The 18,353-nt window shown below is 47.5% G+C and overlaps 1 protein-coding gene across 2 annotated transcripts in view; it reads left to right on the forward strand.

The window, feature by feature from the left end:
- The window catches only part of CEP120 (centrosomal protein 120), a 113,677-nt gene that overhangs the window by 57,222 nt on the left and 38,102 nt on the right, over positions 1-18,353 (forward strand). Inside the window, exons 13-16 of one of the 2 annotated variants that reach the window (XM_078773016.1) lie at positions 450-575; positions 3,837-3,926; positions 4,745-4,837; positions 6,190-6,219. In XM_078773016.1, coding sequence (XP_078629142.1) covers positions 450-575; positions 3,837-3,926; positions 4,745-4,837; positions 6,190-6,219 — 339 coding nt within the window. The remainder of the gene's footprint in view (positions 1-449; positions 576-3,836; positions 3,927-4,744; positions 4,838-6,189; positions 6,220-18,353) is intronic. The other variant, XM_068108629.2, reaches the window with a different exon arrangement.

Raw genomic sequence — 18,353 nt, forward strand, 5'->3', positions numbered from 1 at the left:
TCCGCCCCATCTTGCTGAGGAGAGAGCAATCAACCAAACTCGGTTTTACATATAAATGTGTCTCAATCAAATATATTCAGATTTTAAATATTGAAAACTATACTATATTAATGTGCTGCACTGGCTTATGGGTAACAGCCGACTGATGACGTGCAATCCTCCCATCACTTGCTAACACCATCTGTAACACCCAACGTCGCCCCTCTATCTGCTATTTAATTAATCTTTCTTGTATATTAAAGTCTGTTTGTATTTTATTGAGTCGCCCTGTATATAGATACCCCCGCTCTGGCTAACCCCTGCTCTAGTAGGGAAAATGGCCTTTAAAATGCATGTTGTTGTTGTTGTTGTGCCCTGTATATAGATAATTGGCTTTTTCCTGGTACAGTATTTCTGTGCTTGAACTGTCGTGTTCTGTTTCATTTCATTTCTTTATTTTGTGTTTCCAGCCCACTGAGAAGAAGCCCACAAAGACCCCCGAAGCTGCAGCAGGGCCACGGCAAACGGTCGAATACCAGGCCGCCCTCGAACTTGAAATGTGGAAGGACATGCAGGAAAGGTTGTTTGAAAGCCAGGTAATCCTCATTGACTTGTTACTGTTGAAGTTTCGTGTAAACCAGGTTATTATGAGTTATTGAGGTTACACCAATTATTTGTTGTTGTTTCTTCTTTTTAATAATCTACATAAATATGGCACTCGCAACGAAATTCAGATGTCAAAATAAAGAAAATTCAACCTTAAACATAATTGTGAATTTTATACATTAATTGTTAATTAATTAACTAAATACATTAACATTATATTAACTAGCAACTGTACCCGCCCTATGGGCGGGGCTTCAATTGGGCGGCCCAAATGAAAAGGCAAAATATCAGAAATTGAAGGTTTTTTTAATTTTAAACGATTCATATAAACATCCGTTGAATCATATCACACGCAAATCATCAAAATCTAAACAGTATCTTTAGAATTTCAATAAAAGCCACATCACTGTTCATATCGGTAAATATTATTCCATCGTGTTTCAAATCGTGATCGATACACTATGATCGTGATGATCGTGATCGTGAATCGTGATCGATAATCGTGTTCACAATCGCTGTGTCGTATGTACTCCCGATACGTGTACCAAATTCCCGATACGTGTAACTGTACCAAATCAACAGTTAAAAGGATTTTGAGCCGATAGCTGTTACGGCCTTGGCAAGATCGATGGAGATAGCGATCTGTTAGCGATCGATGGAGACATGTTGCTTTCCCGGGTGCCGCACAAACGGCTGCACCGATCGCGCGGCACCCGGGAAAGCAACATCGTCACAATGAGAACAATGAACGTTATGCGAACGCGAATGTTATGCGTGAGTCCAAACCTGAGAATGCTGGAGACTAAAGCTGAAATTGGGAAAACTAAATAGCCTATTTTACTCCTGGAGATCCCAGGATTATCCACCCAAAATATCTTTGCGATTGGTTCAGCAGTTTTTACGGTACCTTCGAACAGACAGACAGACAGACAGACAGACGGACGGACATTTGGTGAATTATAGTAAGATTAAATTTTTTTTATTTATTTTATTAACACTAATTAACATAATACATTAATTGTGTTATTACTAACAGCCGACAAATTGTGAATACGACACAACTTCCTGGCCCTCTATGCCAAAATATAAAGCAAAAATATGGAGATGGAAAAAACAATTAATGGAAGAATAAAATATGTACACACTAACTCTTAGTGGAGGAAACGATATAATGAGATCTCCAATGGGGAAAAAATGAGAAATGTACTGTAGTTCAATACACGGCAGTTGTGGTATAGAAGAACTACAAGTCTGAGAATAGAAGAGACCACCTGCAAAGTTTCACCAGTGGGGTTAAAGGTCAAATATTTTCCATTGTGGTCAATGGCACTTGGATCTCACAGTAAATGAATAAACAACTTTACTTTGCTGCTCTCAGAACTGCATTTCCCGTTTTTAATTAATTCATTTATCTGTTTGTTTTGACACATAGATTTTGACAGTTGATGTTTAGGAATAGAATTGGTCCAAACCAATAACCACATTAATACATACATGCTGACATTCGCTGCAGCATGCGAGATAAATAATAATAATCTTTATTGTCCCCTATCCAGGGAAATTTCTCTTTGGTGACATTGTAGGTTCAAACGTTATGAAAAAACATAAAACATAAAAGCGAAAAAGAAAACAGGGTAAAAAATATTGAAGATGGACTACACAGCAAAATGGCTTGGAATTTGAATTTAACACTTGAATTGCACATGGTACAAATGACTTCCTAACACGAAAGCGTCTCTCTGATGGCAGTTTTTCAAAAATTCCTTTCAAGAAGTGACTTTCATCGGTACATATACATGATACATGCATCGACTTCCTTTCCAATGCTCACAAGTCTAGAGACGCCCTACTGGTTTTTTTTTTGTTTGTTTGTTTTTTGTTTTTTTTGTATACTGAATCGAGGCTCGTGAAAGAGCTAACATTTACTTCACAAACAAATCAACCAGACAAACAAAATATATAAAAAGAGGGAGCGGAAAAACAAGATGGGGAGAGAAGGGGAAGCACACAAACACAACATTTGAGAGCAGGGGGATGTGTGGAAGGGAGAGGGCTTGGGGGGCGGAGGCGTGGGAAGGGGGGGGGGGGGGGAGGGAGAAGTATAAAACACAAGGACACCAAGGACTTCCAGGACAGAAGTTGGTATTTCAAAAAAGTGGACTTGGGGTGAAATTAGCGGGGGTAGAAAAGATCAAGGTTTTGGATGGGGGAAGATAAGAGATGGTGGTGAACAGCTGTTTTAAAGACCTGGAGGGTGGAGTGGGATTGAAGAGAGTGAGGGAGTTTGTTCCAGAGGCGGGAGAAGAGAGGAATGAAGGAGTGAAGGTGAGCAGAGAGTCTTGATTTTGGCAGTTTGACCATAAGAGGGTTGCAGGCAGATCTTGTGCGACCTGTAGGAATATTTGCGGGACAGAGCCCAGAGAGAGCTGGGGGGGCAAGGCCAGAGAGGAGTCGGTAGAAGACGGAAAGACCACCAACCTGCCTGCGGTGAGTGAGTGAGAGGCCCTTGGAGTTAGCTTCAACGTGGGAGATTCCAATGATTCTGAATGGTTGAAGGCCCACCCACTTTAAATGCCAGTGCAATGACCTTTCTCAATCGTGACTTATTCCGCACATTTAGATAACTGTACCAGGAAAGCAAATTAAATTACAAAATAAACACTGATCAGCAAGGCATCGGTCAACATCCACGTCACATGTTAGCTAACACCAAATTAATTCAACTTCCTGAGAAGATACAATCTTTGCATTGATTTCTTCTACACAGCATCGGTATTTTCCTCTAAAGTTAGCTTGTTATCAATAATAGTGCCCATTATAGACTTCAAAAATGTTTTTTTTACAATGTTTCCATCAAAATGTGCATGCATTTATTGGTGAAATACGGCCATGTGGCAGCCATTTTGAAACATGGCCCGTTCCCCTGTTATGCCCGGTTTTTCAAAATTCCACCTAGTAAAGTTTTAAAGCGATATGTGTCTATTACTCAAATCAACGTTCAAATTCTCTTAAGTAGCAGATACGGGTCTCGAAGCCAGGCTCTGGACTAATATACGTGTAGTTGACCCCTTAAATCTTATTTATTTTCTTTTTAAAATTCTAAATTCCCACTGGCACGTTTGATAAGCAATCATAGATGTTTGCAAATAATACAGGAAAGCCTGTTTGTTGTATGAAAATGGTTCCTGTACCACTATTGGGTGATTTGAATTTGTGCTTTGTTGTGAGTGCTGCTGGGTCCTGTGATACAGCTCAAAGAGAAGGAGGTTGAGCACATGCAAACGTTAGCCGAGGAGTGGAAAAGGCAACACAAGGAACGGGAAGCCTTGGTTATGAAAAAGGTAATTTATGTTTTTAAGGTTTGTGATTTGTTTAAGGTTTTAAGGCTAACCCCCACTCTAGCAGGGAAAATGGCCTTAAAATGCATGTTGTTGTTGTTGTTGTTGTGTTGATCCACTGGTGTTTGTTGGAGATGGGGAAATGCCCCCTTTTGCTTGTTTTCCACCTTCAGTGTTTTATCTTTACATTTTCTCTTCCACCTGCCACCCCCACCCCTCCACCCACTACCTCCCCCCCTCCTCATGCCCCCTTCCCATGTTCTATTGTTTGTTTGTCTTGTATGTCTAACGTAAGCTGTATAACCAAAATGGTGACTAATGACTGACTCCCTTCAATCCCTCTCCTCCCTCCAGGTCTTTAAAACAGCTGTTCACCACCATCTCTTATCTTCCCCCATCCATAACCTTGATCTTTTCTACCCCCACTAATTCACCCCAGATCCACCTTGTTTGAAATTCCAACTTCTTTCCTGGAAATCCTGGCAGTGTCCATATGTTTATACCTCTCCCACCCCCCCCCCCCCCCCCCTTCACATGCCTCCCCCCCAAAGCCCTCTCCCTCCCACAGATCTCTCGATGTCTCCATGTCTCTCGGTCCCTGCTCTCAAATGTTGTGTTTGTGTCCTTCCCCCTCTCTCCCCATCTTGTCTACCACTCCCGATGTTATTTGTTTTATGTGTCTGTTTGTCTTTCTGTGTGATTAATGTTCGCTCTTTCACGAGCCTCGATCTTGTATACAAAAAAAAAAATAAAAAAAAAAAAAAAAATAACCATACACCCACAAGATCCTGTAAAAAGGAAGATGGTTATGTGCATGGCAGGTGGCAGAGTACATGCGGCTGGAGGAACACCTCAGGACGACATTAGCAGGTTTGGAGAAGAGGGATAAAGATTTGTCTGCTGCAGAACATAAGGTTTGATGATCGCACTCTGACTATTCCACTTGGTGGTGCTATTAGGCCAAACAAAATGTTATTCAGTTTGGTGCATTTACTCAGCATCATTTGCACCTCACTAAAGACTAAATAAATGGAGAAGATTGTCATAGGGGCCGCAAGGCTAACCCCTGTGGGAAAATGGCCTTAAAATGCCTGTTGTTGTTGTAATTGCACCTCACTTTTATCTGAGAGTCACCTGTTTCATCACCTTTAGGATTTCCTGTACCTCTGCTCCTGATGCTCGAGTTTGTCATTTTGGGCATTTTTTTCTAGTCTCAGAGGGTGAACATATTGTTATGTTTGTAGGGGGTAGACAATGATTACCTTAGAGCCAGGTAGAGTGTATAGATTACCATGCTCCGTATGTTCCGATGAAGAAGAAGAAACCCATGTATCATAAGTAGGAAATTCGTTTAGATCGGATGTCGGGTAAATGTATCTTCATCCCCATGAGAGGGGTGGGGTTTGTTAATGAGCTAGGGATTATGGGTAATTAATCCCCTGTATGCAATGGCCTCTGTTATTGTTCCTCTGTTCCTTATGACACGCAGCACACACAAATAGTAAGAAATCGCCCATTAACCACACAAAATAAAAACCAACCAGAAGCAGGACATTGAGCACTACCGTGGATCACATCGACCTGGTGAGCAGACAGGCACAGAAGGTCCGTGAGGCCATGCCCCAAAGAGCGGTGATTGGTCCTGGATTTGATTGGCGCAATGACTGGTAAGATGGGACTCGCTGATGGGAGCGGACACGGAGACGTCGTGGGATGACGTCAGAGCCTCGAGTACAAAACTATTAGTGCAGCGGACATTTTCTCTCTCGGGTTCTGGATCTGGTGGTGAACGGTCGTGTCCCGACATCGCTCTTCTCCTTTCATTCTTGAGTCCTGGCTATTGACAACGAACGGTTGAGGTTCTGGACTTCCTTGCATCGTCTGGCTGTGGTGTTGGTGTTGGTGAACAAGATCGTAAGGATAAGCGTGGCTGGAAGAGCGAACTGTGCACCGAGGCCTGGTTTTCCCACCCACAAGCCGTGCGGCAAAGCGTGCGGTTCCCGCCAAGGTCGCGGAGGGGGGATGTGGGGGGGGGAATTTGACGATTCCTGACGAGATTCAAGAGCAGCTCGGACCGAAGTGCCCACAAAAGAACACACATTTATTTCACAGTTATTTTTCCATGTTGTAATCAAGTCTTTATGGGGGCGCTCCAATTAGGAATTTAGTTTTGCCGTGTCTTATTTTGTTACCGGCATTTTCTTTAATAAAGCCGGTATTTTTGTACATTTTTATTCTGTGTCGGGTCTAATTTGATTAATTGCAGGGTCGAAGAAGTCGGGTGGAAGCCGTCCAGGTAAGTTCGTCATCCTCCTTTCCCTCGCGTGTAACGAATACCGTCGTTTTGGATTGATCGCCTGGGAGTAGAGATCGTTTCGTCATCTGTGTCACCCTGCGGTGTTCACACGGAAATATACACACACACACACACACACACACACACACACACACACACACACACATATATAAATATAGATATATATATATATATATATATATATATATATATATTTATTTATATGAATGAATATAATTTGAATGGAAAAATGAATATAATGAATGAAATATAATAAATAAAATGAATATAATTATATATATATACAGTCACGTGAAAAAGTAAGTACACCCCATGTAAAGTTTTGACTTTTTCAACATATTTCAACATACAGCTATTTGATCTTCATTTCAACAATATTGACAGATAAAGGTGATATAATATAACAAACATCGTGAAACATTTACATTTTGTAGTCCATTGTATAATTTAAATAAACATAAATGCAAATTTCGCATGTGGAAAAAGTAAGTACACCCCTACATTTATCACTACTTCAAATACCTAAGATTAGAATCAGGTGCACCAGCTCAGGTGCAAATGATTAGAACATCATTAGACAGGATCTTGGAGGAACCTGTCTTATTTAAACCTCAGACATTTAGTTTGGTTTGCTCTTTGTTGTTGAAGTGTGTGGCGTCACCATGCCGAGATCAAAAGAGCTCTCTGAGGCCTTCAGAAAGAAGGTTATAGATGCCTACGAGTCTGCGAAGGGATTTAAAAAGATCTCCAAACAATTTGAAATCAATCATTCGACTGTCCGGAAGATCATCTACAAGTGGAGAAGATTCCAAACAACTACCAACTTGTTCATGCCAGGCCGCCCCAGCAAGTTCCGCCTGAGAGCAGACCGCAAGATGCTGAAAGAAGTCTCGAAGAACCCCAGAATGTCATCACGGGACCTACAGGTAGCTTTTGCCACTGTTGATGTCAAAGTGCACGAGTCTACCATTAGAAAGAGGCTGCACAAATTTGATCGACATGGGAGGTGTGCCAGAGGAAACCTTTGCTGCACAGAAAGAACATCAGGGCAAGACTAAAGTTTGCCAATGAACACCGAGGCAAAGACCAGCACTTCTGGAACAATGTGCTCTGGACAGATGAGTCAAAGGTAGAGCTATTTGGCCACAGTAGCAGAAGACATGTTTGGCGAAAACCAAAGACAGCATTTGACCACAAGAACCTGATACCAACTGTAAAGCATGGTGGTGGAAATATTATGGTTTGGGGCGGCTTTGCTGCATCAGGGCCTGGGCAGCTCACCATCATAGAATCCACTATGAATTCTTCATTGTACCAGAGGGTGCTCGAGGATAATGTGAGGCCATCTGTCGGAGAGTTGAAGCTCAACCGAAGGTGGACCTTGCAACATGACAATAACCCTACACATACCAGTAAATCCACCAAGGAATGGCTGAAACGAAAGAAATGGAGGGTTCTGGAATGTCCAAGTCAAAGCCCGGATCTAAATCCCATCGAGATGTTGTGGAGGGATTTGAAATGAGCTGTGCATGCAAGAAACCCCTCAAACATCGCACAGCTGAAATAATTATGCATGGAGGAGTGGGCAAAAATTTCTCCCAGTCGATGTCAGAGACTGGTAGACAGTTATAAGAAACGCCTACTTGAGGTTGTTTCTGCCAAAGGGGGCAATACCACCTATTAGAGCCAAGGGTGTACTTACTTTTTCCACATGCGAACTTTGCATTTATGTTTATTTAAATTATGCAATGGACTACAAAATGTAAATGTTTCATGATATTTGTTATATTATATCACCTTTATCCATCAATATTGTTGAAATGAAGATCAAATAGCTGTATGTTGAAATATGTTGAAAAAGTCAAAACTTTACATGGGGTGTACTTACTTTTTCATGTGACTGTATATATGTGTATATATATATATATATATATATATATATATATATATATATATATATATATATATATATATATATATATATATATATATATATATATATATATATATATTGTTACGGGTCTACACCGCCGTTCTTCCCCTTACCAAAGGGGGGATTAATTCCCTTGTTCTTGCTGGGCTTGGCGGAACCGAGGCTTGATACGTCCCTTCCAGACAAACGCAGAGTACGGTCTCGGGACCAATTCTCGCTCGTACCTAATTCCCTGCGCCGCCCTGGAAGCGAGGAAGCAAGCCTTGCATGAGCCACGTGTGGTTTGAGTACACCGAGCGGATTGAGTACCACGTGGTCCATGCAGTCTTAGTTAGTGGAACCCGATTTGCGCGATCCTATTCGTACCACGCTTAGCCAATGAAGAAACCACAGAAACGATCGAATGGAAGAAAGGAAGAACACAGGTTTAATTATTCCCACACGTATTTACAATGATCAGGGACGCAGAGACACAGAGCAGCCTTAGTCAATCTTAACTTATCTCTTGGACTCGGGCCCGTCTCACACTCACACAGGGAATTGCAGATGGGTAGATGTTCAGCCAACGCGTCGACGTGGTCGTCCATAGACGGCCCCCGTCCGGCTCTCCATGGCCCTAGCACGTCCCGCAAAGATGGCAGCATGTGATGGCAGGAACCTCGTAGCGCGTCTCCCGAACAAGGCAGATAACGAGGTGGAACGGCAAAGGGTGGGACTCTCAGCGCGGCTGGCGATTACACAGTCGTTTCTCTCACTCGCGTGACTTAATGCACTGTATAGCGATCGGCCTCAAACTCAACTGAGCGTCACTTATAAAAGCGCGTCTTTCGGTTCATGCGCGTCGGGCTTCGCCCGCGTATCTTACACAGTTCTCGGACGCTCACAACTCCTCTTCCTCGATCCCTCCAAGCTGGTTGGTCAGTGCGCACGAGTCCTTTGCTCATCAAGTCTTTCGCTGCAAGTCCTTTGTTCATCGGCTTTCCCGTGCTTGTCCTTTCGAGGGCTTTGTGCAGCGGGTTTTATAGCTACGCCCCCGAACCTTCTTGAACCCCCTCAAACCTTCTCACCACGCCCTGTGACGCAACGCCGCCACCACCACCTCTGAGCCCTGATTGGCGGCTCGTGCTTACTGTCAGCGCTTCTGCCGCTCCGCCCCGATCCTCGTAGCCTGCCTCGTGTTAATGGAACAAACTCCCCCACTCCCTTCAATCCCACTCCTCCCTCCAGGTCTTTAAAACAGCTGTTCACCACCATCTCTTATCGTCCCCCATCGAAAACCTTGATCTTTTCTACCCCCGGTAATTCACCCCAGAGTCCTTGCAGTGTTCATATGTTTTATTCCTCTCCCACCTCCCCCCAAGTCCTCCCGATGTCCCTGCTCTCAAATGTTGTGTTTGTGTCCTTCCCCCTCTTCCCCCTCTCTTTTGTGTCCGTCCCCCTCTCTCCCCATCTTGTCTGCCGCTCCCCTTGTTTTTTGTGTTTTGTGTGTCGGTTTGTCTTTTTGTGTGATTAATGTTAGCTCTTTCACGAGCCTCGATCTTGTATACAAAAAAAAAAAAAAAAAAATTCACCCAAAATGAACCAACGTTAGCGCAAAGAGGCATGAGGCTAGGGTAGCTGGAAAGTCGGTAGAAATATGGCCTATTCTCCTGACTCTACCCAACGCAGAACTAATATAGGAGGACTAAGCTTACAAATACTAAGACATAACTATACTATCGCGAGGCTACATGTTGCTTGTGTGACTAACTATGAGGGGGAAATTTTAACCTTTATTAAACTCACTGTACAAACTCAAAACCGCAACACTGCCCCTCTCCCTCGTCAGACTCGTCCCCGAGTCGAACCTACAAAAACTGGAACGACTGGTTTTGAGAAAGATCTGGGACTAACTTTTACTTACATTTGACATACAGATGTGGTTCCCCCTAACATTTATTCTAACCCGTGTATGCGACAGTTTTAAAACACTAAATATGTCCCACCTACTGCGTTGAGTAGCTACTCTAACAGAATCATGCCCACAATTAGCCAAATTGCTGAATTGTTTTCCAACTAAACATAAAGCCGGTGGGCAGCATTTTTATATACAAGCACAAAAACCTAACCTTATTTACAGTTCGACGACCCAGGACCTGTCCTTTTTGGAAAGAAGATTGGAGGGGAGAGAAAGCACAGCAAAGCACACAAATACACATTCAAAAATTCACATTTCATTTGCTGCTGGTGTCTTGCATCTTCTATCTTCTGTGTGCACATATCAAACAGGCAAGCCCCCGGACCGGCATACAAGCCATTCCTGCTCTTCGGGGCTAGATAAACTTACAATCTTCTAGTCCCCAGCACACAAATAATAAAGAAGCACAATACTGTGTTTATTGTATTTGCCAGCAGGGCCAACCCTATGTGGTCCGACTGCATGACATTGATGCCACTCAAAACAAGTGGTCCGAAGATGCAAGGTGAGTTTGCAGCAAAGTGCTGCACAGCAGAAATGTAAGGCCGCAAAACGTGTGGTCCATAAGTGTAAAGTGCAGCAATGTGTTTATGGCAGCAAGTGCTGCACAGGTGCAGCAAAGTTGTAACAAATGAAAAGGATACGGCAGCAAAGTGCTGCGCAATCCAGCTGTACAGATGTAGCAAAGTGCAGCAGGGATGCTGCAACGATGTAGTAAGGTGCAGCTGCACGTGTCGATGGTGCTGCACAGTTCCACCTCCAAAATGGTTCTGGGGTGGGGGGGAGAGACAAATCACGACCAGCAAAGCGGAAAGGGCACAAAGGTACACAGCAATATAAAGTAATGCAGCATGAGGGGCGCGGAAGAGCAAGCTCATCTCCCCAACCGTCCGTGCCCCCCAACGTCAGCTTACACTACCCTTGCCCTTCCCTGTATTTACAAGTTCAAATTCGTCTCTACGTCTTGTCTCCCATATCCCCCTCTATCTCCAAATTCGTCTCCCAATCCCTCCCAGGAAGGAAGGAATGGAACAAACACAATGTCCCATTACGTCATGATACGTCTCACTTACTCAAACCGTTCACAAAACCCTGGTGTGGAGTTCCGTCTTCCTTGGTGAATGGATGTGGATGGCGCGAAGGGAATTTCTCTCATCCTAACTACTCTAATGACATTAACTCTGAAACTACCCGGAGTCGTACCCTGACAATTGGCCTCTTTAAACTATGTGGTTCTAAAAACCGAATTCCCCATTGACCACTCTGTGGTGCCCTATGGATTTGGGTCTCACTCCCCAATTTTTCTTACTGTGCCCTTGCACAATTTCGGGGCTGGGTCGTGTGGCTCCATTAGCAGGTCAAAATATCTGCGCACCTCCGCCACTGAAGTCGCCACCCGAGCTTACCTGCTCCTGCGACTACCTAAACTGGGGAAGGCCCTTCTAGGCTCTTTACCCCCTCATGCCCTCCTTGGCATTGGGCTACCCGGGTCCTTCCCTTGGATCCTCGGGCCCCACTGAACAACTCACGACTACCCTAACTGGCTCCCAGAGCCTACCTGCGGCCTCACCTGGCCGACAAACTACCAGTGATGGAGTGACCCAATAACCATACGCACCAATTAAGCCACACGCCCAGCCCTTCACTGACTCATGCACCCACCAAAGCACTACTTTGCCACTACTCGCACCACAGGTGTCAATATCCAAACAAATTTACCTGAGCCCTCTACCTGGCTTTACCCTACCCCCCCCCCCCCCCCCCGGGCTTCCGTGAATGGGTCCATCTCCCCCCATTCACTCCTTCGCACCATGCATTCCACACCTTTTACTTCACACCAAGCATTCCACACCATTTATCTCACACACCAATTATTTCACACACCACTTTCCTCGCACACCTCTTGTGCTTACACACCACATATCTGGCACACTTCTTGTGCTCACACTCCTCTTTCCATACACTCCAAACACTTTACTTACTTACTGCATCGAGCTTGCTCGGCATTCCATGACACGTTTCTTCCATTCATCTCTGTCACTCATGGCATTAGGTAGTTCGTTAACCAGACACCCAGTATCATTTGTAAGCTGATCGATATATGTTTTCGCAGGTCTCCCTGGTGCCTGTTTGCCGTGAGTTGGTAACCAAAGTAAAACATCGCTTGCAAGCTCATCTTTGTTTCTCCAGCAGTGCCCAGCGAATCTTAATCTGCGTTGACGTATGGTTACACTGATTGGTGGGATTTTTGCATACAATTCATATTTTGTGGGGTGCTCTTTCCATGAGATGTTAAGGGCTGCTCTGAGCATGCGAGTGTATGCACCATCCAGGGCCTTTTCTAGTGATGATGTCAAGGTCCATGTAATTACCCCATATACAAGAACTGATTCAACAGCTACTCTAAAGAAGTTTCGTTTCAGCTCTATTGGAAGCACAGATTTCCAAATCTTGCCTAGACTGTTTAAAGCTCCCCAGGCCTTTCCAAGTCTGATGTCAACATCTCTTTTTGTGGAGGCGATGTTGCTTCCCAGGTATGTGAATTCGTCAACCTTTTTGATGTTTTCACCAGTGAGTGATTTTATGTCTACAACTTGATCTTGATTAAGACTGATGTACTCTGTCTTCGAGGCATTTATGTAGAGACCAATTTATGTAGAAACTCCAAACACAATTCCTTTTATCTACACTAAATTTCTCAAACACACAGCATCACCTATCTAACTGCTTTTCCCCTAAAACTTGTGCTTCCCCGTCATCCCATTACACTAAGCACTCCCGTCGTCATTAACATCCATCTAATCTCTCTATGTCCCCTCTACAGTACAAATGCCTCTACTTAAATATTGTCCTCTACTGTCATCTAAATTCCCTATCAATTATCCTAGCCCTCCCTCGGCTAGCTTCGGTGCCCCATGGAGGTAACCATCGCTGGCCCCCCATATGCATGTCACTGCCATCCCCCTAAACTAATGCTCATGAGCCCGGAGAGGAATGGTAAAACTACCATTCCTCTACGCCGGGTACCATTCCCCAACACTACTCCCCCCAGTCCTCTGAACGATGAGCCCCTGTCATTTGAGGTACTGGGTCCTGCCTCGGCCTATAAGGCCAAGGCGATCCATGAGGGCGCCTGTTCGCCTGTGTAGGGCCTTATTCGGTCGGCATGGACGATCCGAGGGAGGGCTAGTGGCCCCATTTTGATCTTAATGACCACGTCACAAATTTGCGCCAGGACGACCCCCGGGCCTTGCCAAGGCGAGGTGAGTTTGGGACACCTGCCCTTCCGCCTCCGGGGATTGAAGAACCAAATCTTCATCCCCAGAGAATACTGACTCCCCTAGCTCCGGTGGTCGTACCTGCGCTTCATCTTGGCACCCGCCAGCTGAAGCTGGCGGCGTGCGAAGGCATGGACTCTCTCCATGCCTTCCTCCAGGTGACGTGCATAGCCCTCCCCCGGTGGTCTATCAGGGGTCTCTGGCACGGGACCGCATAGCAAGTCGGCGGGAGCCCGCAACTCCCACCCGTACATAAGCAACGCCGGACTACATGCGGTGGCCCCGTGCTGGCTGGTTCGGTAGGCCATTAACAAATACGGGAGATGTTCGTCCCAGTCGTCCTGACGGGTGGTGGTAAATAACGCCAATTGTTGAATCAGGGTTCGATTGAACCTTTCCACCATCCCGTCAGATTGAGGTCTTAAGGGCGTTGTTCTTGTTTTCCTAATTGACAGGAGCTTGCACACATCTTTTAACAATTGACTTTCAAAATTTCGACCCTGGTCGGTGTGCAACTCCTCCGGAATCGCATGCCGACATACAAATCCTTCCCCGAAGGCCTGTGCCACCACCCCGGCTTCTTGGTTGGGGAGGGCATAGGCCTCCGGCCACTTGGTGAAATAGTCCATAACTACTAGGATGTACTTATTACCTTGGCGGGTGCGGGGTAGTGGTCCTAGAATATCCATAGCCACCTGCTCAAGGGGGCCCCCCACCTGGTGTAATTGAAGGGGGGCCCTCATCCTCCATGCTGGCCCCTTTTTAGCAGTACAGGTGTCGCATCTCCGACACCAGTCCTGTATATCGCTCCCCATATTCACCCAATAGAACCTCCGGTGGACCGGAGATGTAGTCTTTGTCCTGCCCAAATGGCCGCCGGAGCGGGTACCATGCACCTGCTGAGGTCACCCGTCCAGCTACTGGAACTATCACCAGCCAGGAAGTTCTTTCAGAGGGAATCTCTACCCATTTGCGGTACAAGATGTTACTTTTCAATTCCAGGGTTTGCCACTGAGCCCAATATGCCTTTGTTGGCACCCCAAGGGGGGTGACCTCTTCCCCACTAGGTCTTTCTCCCAATCAAACCCATTCGTACACCGGTCCCAGGACGGGATCCTCCCGCTGGGCCGTGCTCCAAGCCAAAGTGCCAAATTCCTCATCGGCGGTTAGTGGCAAGATTGGCCCTCTCACCTGGGTTGCACGGACTACGAGGGTAGGGGTAGAGCTGCCAATTGTTCCCTATCCTCGTGCCTCGCACAAAATCTACAATTTTCCCCCAAACAAGGACGTCGAGAGAGTGCATCGGCATTCCCATGGGCCTTCCCGGCCTGATGGGTCACACTGAAATCGTACTGCTGCAACTTTTCCAACCACCTTGCAATTTGGCCCTCCGGCTCCTTTAACCGGAGGAGCCATTGCAGGGAGGAATGGTCAGTTCGAACCAGAAATTTCCGCCCGTACAAGTACGAGTGGAAATGGCTCATGGCAGCCAGCATAGCCAATAACTCTTTACGAGTGACGCAATAATTTCGCTCGGGCCTACTCATGGCCCGACTATAATACGCGATCACTCTCTCCACGCCCCCCTGTGTCTGGGACAAAACCGCGCCCAATCCTTCCTGGCTTGCATCCGTGTCCAGGGTAAATGTCCCGTCACTAGTAGGGTATACTAGAATAGGTGCGGATGTCAAACACCCCTTCAATGCCAGGAAGGCCTCCTGGCACTCCCTTGTCCAATTAAATCTCGTCCCCTTCTCCGTAAGACGGTGAAGGGGCCGGGCCAACTCTGCAAATTTTGCCACAAAACGCCGGTAGTAGGAGCAGGGTCCCAAAAATCCCCGCACCCCCTTGATGTTACGAGGTGCGGGCCACTCCTCTACTGCTGTAATTTTGCCTGGGTCTGTTTTTACCCCCTCGCGACCAATGATGTGACCTAAATAGGCCACCTTCTTAGGAAACAAAGTGCACTTACTCGGGCTCAACTTTAACCCTGCCTGTCTGAGGCACCCAAACACCTGGTCCAAATTAGCTATTGCTTGGGGAAATGTTTTAGCATGCACCAGGACGTCATCCAGTTACACCAGGCATGACTGCCACTGCATGCCGCCCAGCACATGCTCCATCAATCTTTCAAAGGTGGCGGGGGCGTTACACAAACCAAACGGCATCACAGTGAACTGATACAGCCCCTTACCTGTGGAAAATGCCGTTTTCTCCTTCCCTGCCCTTTCCATCTCCACATGCCAATACACACTCTTGAGGTCCAAGGTTGAGAACCAATTTGAGCCCGCAACGGCATCGGGGATATCGTCTTTTTGGCAGGGTATATGAGTCTTTGAGTGTCACGTTGTTTAGTTGGCGATAGTCCACGCAGAACCGCGTGGTTCCATCTTTCTTTTTGACCAACACAACTGGTGACATCCAAGGACTTACCGAGGACTCAATGATACCTGCATTGAGCATCTTTTCTACCTGTTCATCAGCTTCCTCCCTCTTGCTCCAAGGGAGCCGTCGGGTGGGCTGACGAATAGGCCGGGCCTCACCGGTGTGGATCTGATGTTTCACCAGACCCGTACGTCCAATATCCTCGGAGGACAAGGAGAAGATATCCAAATGGGTTTCAATCAATTTGTGTAAGGCCTCCCTCTGGGTATCCTCCAACTCTACACTACTTCGATTTACCATCTCACAAATGGGATCGGGCCAATTCCTAGTACTTTTTGAAGACTCCCTCTGGGGCCGGCTCGGCTGGATGTTCTCGCCCCTCACTGCCGCGACTTCGCTAACTGTGGTGCAGCCGGCTATCTTCGTGCCCCGTCCTATAGTGTGTGGTTCTGTACTAATATTGATTACTCGGACGGCCACCACCGGCCCGTCCGTTTTTACGAGGGTGCAGCCCACGACTAAACCCGGGACGGACTGCGCTGCCACCGGTTCGACTAGGCCGCAGGACTCCTGCCAAGTTTGGCGAGCTAGCCATCGGGCCGGCACTATTGCCTCGGCCCTTGGGGGAATGGTCATGGCCTCAGAAGCCTCCAGCTCCATCCTCTCGGCCGTGCTCACCCCGTCCAATGGCAGCTCATGTATTCCCACTTGCAGAGTACCCCGGCACAAATCGATTTTACAAGCGCTGGCAGTCAACAAATCCAACCCGATTAGGCATGGGTCGCACACTTCTGCCACCCAAACTTCTATTTCCCTCTTTACCGACCCCAACTTGAGGGTTACAAAACCACGCCCTATGATGGGGGCCGTTACCCCGGTAGCCAACTGCAAACTATGATTTTCCAGACGCTGGATTTTATCCCAGCCGTCTGCACTCGAATCAAGGACCACAGGGCTGATGATCGTGGTGCGAGCTCCTGTGTCCACTACGGCGTTTACCCCCACGCCGGCAATTTTGCACCGAATTGTCAAACTACCTGTACCAATTTGGCCACAATAGATGACGTGTCCCGTCAATGAGGGCTCTTCTCCATCCCCTACTGCCGAACACGGCCCTGCATGCTCGGCACCTATTAGTTTCCCGGGCCCTGGCGGGGGGGTGTCTGGGGTCGGCTAGCCCGACCCGTACGAGGCGGAGTTGATGGTCCCGGCTGCCGGGGTCCGTCCCAGCGCAGGGCTCTGCACTCCCGCGCACGGTGACCCACCCGGTTACAATTATAGCACCTCACCTGGTAAGGTGCTTGCCTTCGGAATTCCAAATTGCCCCCCCTGTAATCCCGAATTGCGGCATTTGATCGTGGCCTACCGGGTGCCACCTCCGGAGCCGCCTGCCATGGTCCAGATCCTGCTAGGCGCTGGTCCACCAACCTCCGGATCATGTCCTCCAGGTCCGGGCCCCTTTTGGGGGCGGACCCTCTCAGGGGCCAGCCACGGGCCCTACCTGTCTCACCGCCACTGCGTGGCGCTCGCTCCCCCGGGCCAGGGGCCTCGCTGCCTCCCAACGGGCCGCAGCGTCGGCCGCCTGGCTCAGGGTCCGCGGGCGCCACATGGTGAGCTGTTGCCGAAGCTCGGGATCCGGAAAGGCCTGGATAAAATGGGCCAGCGCCAAACTTTCTTGGGAGGCCACGGCCATGTCCGCGTGTGCTATCCCCACTGCGCGGCGAATGTCGTATACGAGCTCCCTGATGGTCTCCTGGGGCTTTCTTTTTCGCACCGCGAGCAGAGCTTTAACAAGCTCGCTCTGCTGTTCCACGCCGAAACGATTAATTAGGGCCGAGCGGAGTTCTGGCAGGGTGAGAGCACCCGGTGGTAAGGCCGTCAGAACCTCCGCCGCCACGCCGCGCAGGGCTGCCACAAGGTGTACCTCATCTTCGTCTGGGTTCCAACCGTTACCCCTACACACGTGATCGAATTGCGCCAGATACGCCCTCAAATCACTCTTGCCGTCATACGGCGCGAGTGGGACCTTATGGCCGCCCGACGGTCGGACCCCGTGCGCCGCTCCTTGCGGGGTTAACGCGGGGCCGAACCGTTCGGGCCCCCATAGTACACTACCCCCCGGGGGCCACTAAAAACTACCCCGTTCGGTGTCGATGCTTGGGCCGCCTCTTCGCATCCCGCTACCCATTCCATACTCGCACACCCCGGCTCGCAAACACCTTTCGCACACCCCATTGTCGGACACCCATGCGCACACTCTCTCACCACGCCCTCTGCGGCGGTCGCACACCTTACCATCGGCCTTTCACGAACGCCCGGGTCTATTCCAACCCCCAAGCTCGTCGAACCTCCCCTCACACCATACACATTTCCGCCATTATCGCCACTCACCTCGGCGCTTCTTCTTCCTCGCTTCACCACCGCCACCTGCAAACTCTTTATTTGGTTAGCAAGCACGTCATCACGATGTGAACACAGACCTTGCACATATTCCATCACCTCCTCCTTTATTTCTTTTTTAGTCTTCTTCCGTCTCTTCTTAATTTCACTCACCCCTTCT

The sequence above is a fragment of the Myxine glutinosa genome, chromosome 2 (genome assembly GCF_964187855.1).
Source record: "Myxine glutinosa chromosome 2, kmMyxGlut1.1, whole genome shotgun sequence".
Taxonomy (NCBI): domain Eukaryota; kingdom Metazoa; phylum Chordata; class Myxini; order Myxiniformes; family Myxinidae; genus Myxine; species Myxine glutinosa.